The sequence below is a fragment of the Hyaena hyaena genome, unplaced genomic scaffold (genome assembly GCF_003009895.1).
Source record: "Hyaena hyaena isolate Hyena2069 unplaced genomic scaffold, ASM300989v1 scaffold_2541, whole genome shotgun sequence".
NCBI lineage: Eukaryota > Metazoa > Chordata > Mammalia > Carnivora > Hyaenidae > Hyaena > Hyaena hyaena.
The window spans coordinates 21,164-27,244 of record NW_024083169.1 but is presented as its reverse complement, the minus strand read 5'-3'; the positions used below and the strand labels follow the sequence as shown (position 1 = coordinate 27,244).

At 40.1% G+C, this 6,081-nt stretch overlaps 1 protein-coding gene across 1 annotated transcript in view; it reads right to left on the bottom strand.

Moving 5' to 3' along the window:
• Window positions 1-6: 6 nt before the first annotated feature.
• Window positions 7-6,081, bottom strand: part of LOC120227575 (acyl-coenzyme A synthetase ACSM1, mitochondrial-like) — a gene marked incomplete at its 3' end in the record, with an annotated part of 21,915 nt that continues 15,840 nt past the window's right edge. Inside the window, exons 5-7 of the mRNA XM_039225657.1 lie at window positions 5,301-5,310; window positions 2,577-2,656; window positions 7-79 (exon numbers count right to left, since the gene is read on the bottom strand). Coding sequence (XP_039081588.1) covers window positions 7-79; window positions 2,577-2,656; window positions 5,301-5,310 — 163 coding nt within the window. The remainder of the gene's footprint in view (window positions 80-2,576; window positions 2,657-5,300; window positions 5,311-6,081) is intronic.

The following is a 6,081-nucleotide window of genomic DNA, read 5'->3' as shown; positions in this document are numbered from 1 at the left end:
TCTTCTCCACTCCTCTTGTTCTTCTGGCAGCAGAGCCTCCCCACCAGTAGCGCAGTGCTCCAGGGCAGGAAACCTGAGACTAGGGGAAGGCAACGTATCAACAGAGTTTGCAGTCAGGTCTTGGATGCTCTACCCCAGCCCCGAGTGCTAAGAACTCACTCCTAGTCTTGTCATCTGGATCATTTATCCTTCTGCTTCCTTGTGCTCTTATTTGTCTTTAAACAATTTACTGGGGGTCAAAGACAAGGGGAAGTCACTCATTTCCTGTTGGTTCATGTCAACTCTTCTGGCAAGGGATGGGTGGTGCTGGTGAGGCTAATGGGTTTGGTCAAAGGTTTGGATCAAACCTGGAAGTTGATGTAAAATGATGGCAAAGACATATTTATCAGATCTTGCCTTAACGTCTTCAGTGGCTAAGATGGACGCTTTATAAAGCATAATGGTGGGTGATAAGACACCCAAAAGCATGTGAGGATAAACTGCCTTCTATGAAGAGTGGGGACACGTGAACTGAAGGAGTTTTGTATTTCTGAGCAGAAAATCCAAGTGAAGGGGTGGAAATGAATTGCTCAGGACCTCAAGGAAGACCAGGATGAATGTAGGAAAAGAGAGAAGGGGTGTAGGTAACAGCCCTGAGAGAAGGAATTTCAGACAGAGCAGAAACATTGGCTGTGAACGTTTCTAGTAGGTCCATTCGTGACATAAATCCTCTTTCATTTTCCTCATAAAATTTTCCATAAATAAGACAAAACAGCCACAAAATAATGATGGATTCCCTGAAAGACATGGGGAGAAGCGATTGAGATCTGAGTACCAGCTGGCTGTGGGCTGAGCCAGTCAGCTCTTGGGGATCAGAGAGGCAGCAGCCATCTAGTCCACCTTTTCATCCTCTTCATCCCGCCCTGGGTACATACAGAGTTGGGGGAGATGGACAAGAAGGTGGTTTTACTGAAGTGTCTTCTTCATTCTTCTGCAACTTTATTCCAAATAGATCACATGGGCAGAGTCTGATGCAGTCATTAGTTATAACTTGGTGGAGTTATTGGATTTAAACAAAGATACTCATCTGAGGAATACTTCAAAAAGTTGCTTCCTATGAACTTTGAAACACAAATGGAGTCAAGCCAGCATGAGGCTTCATGAAAAACTCTAGTTGTGATTCAAAATTAGCTTCATATGGGTAGTCATTAAACATCTTAATATTTTAATTCTATATGTAAAACATGTTACTCTGAATTTTGGAGGAGTCATCTTAATTTCAGAGTCTTTAAAAGATTCATAATTGTCCATATGTTTCAAAGAGCAGTTTTCAGTTTAGCTAAGATGAGCTCACAAACATGAGAAAATGCAAAAACAAAACTATAGTAAGAGAACACTATATATCCATCAGATTGACAAAAATTAAAAACTCTGACAATAAAAAATATTGCCAGTGTTATGGAACAATGGCAAATCTACTCTGCTAGTGGGAGCATAGATTGGTTAAGTATTTTGAAAATCCAGGTGGTAGAATGTATTGTCTGACTGAACTAGCAATTCTTCTTCCATAAAAATGTTACAGAAATGCAAGCTTATATGCACCAGGGTACATGTATAAGTATTCAACGTAGCATTAGTCATCAATAACCCAAAATAAAAACTACCCAAGTGTCCATTAATGGTAGAACTGATTTTAAAAAATGCAATGTTTTAGTACAATGGGGTATTACACAGCAATGAAAATGAACTATACCAATATACAGCAACGTAGACACATCTTAAAAACATAAGTTGAAAAAGGAAGCCAGGTAATATAGAATAATGTATGATTATACACATAAAGTTCAAAGTTAAGTAAAATATAATAACTTATTTAGAGTTATTTACCTAGGAGGGTTTCTATAAGGGAAAATAAGGATACTAACCCCATGAAAGTCAAGATGTGAGTTCCTTTTGGGAAGATAGAGAGCCATGCAGGTTCCCTGGGGTGTGGACAATGTCCTATTTTTGTAACTCATGTGAGTGGTGACATAGGTGTTTTAATTTCAACAATTCATTAATCTATAAATTTATGTGTTTTGTTTTTTTCTGTATGTTTGTCCTTTCATAAGAAAAATGTTCAAAAAATAATAAACCTACAATAACTCATGGGGCACAGAGGATTTCATTTGGATCTTGGAGTCCAGCTTTAATTAATTAATTAGGCTGACTAATGATAATTATCACCATCAACACTTAATTACCACTCACACACCCACACACCCCTCAAAGAACGACAGTTAAAAAGTCAGACCAGGGGCGCCTGGGTGGCTTAATTGGTTAAGCGTCCGACTTTCGCTTAGGCCATGATCTCGCGGTTCGTGGGTTCGAGCCCCGCGTCGGGCTCTGTGCTGACTGCCAGCTCAGAGCCTGGAGCCTGTTTCAGAGTTTGTGACTCCCTCTCTCTCTGACCCTCCCCTGCTCACGCTGTCTCTCTCTCTCTCTCCTAGAAATAAATAAAAATATTTAAAAAAAAAAAAGTCAGACCACAGTACGCTGGATTCCTTAAATTCCTACCCAAAGATTGTTATGACCAGCTCCCACCACTTCTACCATACCTGGTAGAAATCTGCTGTAGAACCATTCGATACACAGCTGGAGCAGCAAGGCACTGGGTGATGGGGTATTTGCACAATGTCTAGAAAGTGAGGAAAGAAGGAATTTTATTCTTATAGTAAAGATTTAAAATATCACTTATTACCATTTTAATGATCTCCCCTGCAGGAGAGCCCTATTCATTTGTTAGCTCTTTCAATATGCCTATATCAAGCATGAATTTTCTATGTGGCACAGATCAGGCACTGTTGGGGGAAATGCAAGAAGAGTTAGACAACATCGCAACTGGGAGTGTGTACTATAGAGGAGATAAAACAGGACCCAACTGGTAAGGTAGGAACTGGGAGATTTCTCTCACAGAGTCTCATAGGAGAGACCGGAAGAAGAACTTAGCAGAGGGAAATACTCCTTCTGATTGGATGATCCAGAGGCCTCATGGAACAGGTGGCATTTATCTAGCTGGGGTATTTAACAAATGGATCTGGTCTCCACAGGCAGAGGAATAGAGGAGGTTCTTGCAGATAGAAGGGGTAAGAGGAGCAAAGTCTCCGGAGTTGAAGAAACATTGAAGTATAGTCAAAATATGGTTTATTTAGGCAGGAGAGGAACAAGAAGTAACTTTAGGAAGACTGATGTTAGATTTAGACAGGAGAAGTTAAGAAGTAAATTCAGAAAGATTGAGGTCAGTTGGAAATCAGATAGTTTAAAATGTCTGGTATTCACCCTTGTTTTGCTAGAGGTGGGAGTCTTTCAGCTTAGGATCAGGCTGGAGATACCCTGGGAGAGCAAGGAACACTCAAGAGGGGAGAATGTGGGTTTGGGGTCTGCCTGCCTGACTTCAATCCTGTTATTTGATTCCTCTGCAATTCTGTTCCCTCGTCTGTAGAATGGGAGTATCTATAGCTTCCATACAGAACCACAGGGAGGATAATGGGCATATGGAGGAAATCTGCCTCCTCTCTCAGTCTCTCTTTTTTAATTTTTATTTGAGAGAGAGAGAGACAGAGAGAGAGAGAGAGAGAGAGAGAGAGACTCAAGCAACTTATATGCTAAATTTGGAGACTCACATAGGGCTCGATCTGAGAACTCTGGGATCATGACCCTAGACAAAATCAAGAGTTGGTCACTCAAGTGACTAAACCACCTAGATGCCCCAGTCCCTGTCTTTCTGAGTCGAATCAATTTCCTTCCTTCCTCTCCTTCCTTCTTTTCTCTCCTTCCTTCCTTCCTTCCTTCCTTCCTTCCTTCCTTCCTTCCTTCATTTCCTCCTTCCTTCCTCTTCCTTCCTGCCTTCATATCTCCATTTCTTTCCACTGTAATTTTATACAGTGTTATATTAGTTTCAGATGTACAATATGGTGATTCAACAATTCTACGTAGGACTCATTGCTCATCCTGTTAAGTGTATACTTAATCCCCTTTACCTATTCCACCCATCCCCCCACCTCCCCTGTGGTAACCATCAGTTTATTCTATAGAGTTAAGAGTTTCTTTTGGGGTTTCTCTCTTTTTTTTTCTTTGTTTCTTTTGTTTCCTAAATTCCATATGAGCAAAATCATATGGTTTTTGTCTTTCTCTGACTGATTTATAATTATACCCTGTAGATCCATCCAAGTGGTTGAAAATGGCAAGATTTCATTATTTTTAGTGGCTGAGTAATATTCCATTACACATATATGTCTATATGTATAGGTATATATGCATATACCACATCTTTATCCATTCATCTATGGATGAACACTTGATCTGCTTCCATAATTTGGCTATTGTAAATAATGCTGAAATAAACATAGCAGTGCATATATCCTTTGGAAATTGTGTTTTTGTATTATTTGTGTAGATACTCAGTAGTACAATTACTGAATCATGTGGTAATTTTATTTTTAATTTTTTGAGGACTCTCATACTGCTTTCCACCGTTGCTGCACCAGCTTGCACTCCTATGAACAGGTGCATGATGGTTCCATTTTTCCACATCGTCGTCAACACTTGTTGTCTTTTTCATTTTAGCATACTGACAGGTGTGGGGTTATATCTCGTTGTGGTTTTGATTTCTATTTCCCTGATGAGGAGTGATATTGAGCATCTTTTCACATGTCTGTTGGCCATCTGGATGTCTTCTTTAGGGAAATGTCTGCTCATGTCTTCTGCTAATTTTTTTAAAGTATGTTTCACTCCCAGCACGGAGCCCAATGTGGGGATTGAACTCACAGCCCTGAGATCAAGACCTGAGCTGACATTAAGTGTAGGATACTTAACTGATTGAGCCACTCAGGCACCCCACAAGTAAAAAATAAATAAAAATATTTAAACTTTCAAATGCTGATGTGTGTGTTTGAGTTTGTATGTAAATTTGTATAATTAGTAATTTGAAATAATTTAGTTAAAATACACTGACACTTTGGAGACACCCATGTATTTAGTGGAGGGGGGAGGGGAAGGATGGATTTGGCGTTTTTTGTGCAGCTTTAAGTCTCGGGGACTGGCAGGATGAGAGTAGTGAACAATGATATTGACATGAGGTGGGGAATGAGAAATGGGAAATGTAGTCTGATGTGCTGGAGGGATCATCAGATGGACTTGAGGCAGATAAACAAAGGGGGAATTTGCATTGAAGGAAACTAGACCCAAAGTACAGTTTTGAGAGTCCTTTGACTGGGTGTTCATGTGGGTGAAATGGAAGTAGAGGAGACTGTTTATAAGGAAGAGGAATGGTGAGGACAGACTGTTGGAGGACTGCAGTGTTCAGAGGTAAGGGGGGTGAAGAGACTGTGTCTGCAGCAAGTGGAGAATGTTCTATAGAGAAATTTGATATTAAGGGAGGAAAGACTCGGTTGGTCCGGTGTGTACCAGGGTAGGGTGAAGGTATTTTTTAGGATGAGGAATTTTGAATATGTTAATGGACTAAGGGGGAATACAGTTAATGAAGAGGAAGAGGTTGAAAACACAGACGAAAACATTTAAAGGGTAAAAGATTAATGGAAAGGGGGGGAAAGTGAAAGATTGAAAAAGAGAAGAAAAGTTTTAATGGATGGAAGATAATGAGAAGAGCTCTTAACAAGACAGAGAAAAGAACAGAATCTGCAGGGGTGAGGTAGGGGAGGGGGGACTGGACTTTGAGAGGTGGAGGGGCAGGTGTACCTCTGAGATGGAATGCAAAGGTGTGTGTGGAGATGCAAAGAGCATTTTCAGATGAATGGAAGTGTAGCGAGAGGGTTCACATGAGTGCCTTGAGTTATTACCATGAGATATACCTAACAATACCAGCTTCCACCACTGCTTCCTGGGTGCCTCCCTTGTGCCAACTCATAGATAAGCACTTCACCCACTTCTCCTGTACCATTTCATTTATATTTCAACAATTTTGTGACATAGGAATTATTAAAACTTCCATTTCACAGGTGAGGAAACTAGGCTCAGAGTACAAGTAAACCACAAATAAATGTGAAACATGGATAATAAGCTTGATTTGTCATTTTCTAAGGGCACTATTTTATTTTATTTTTT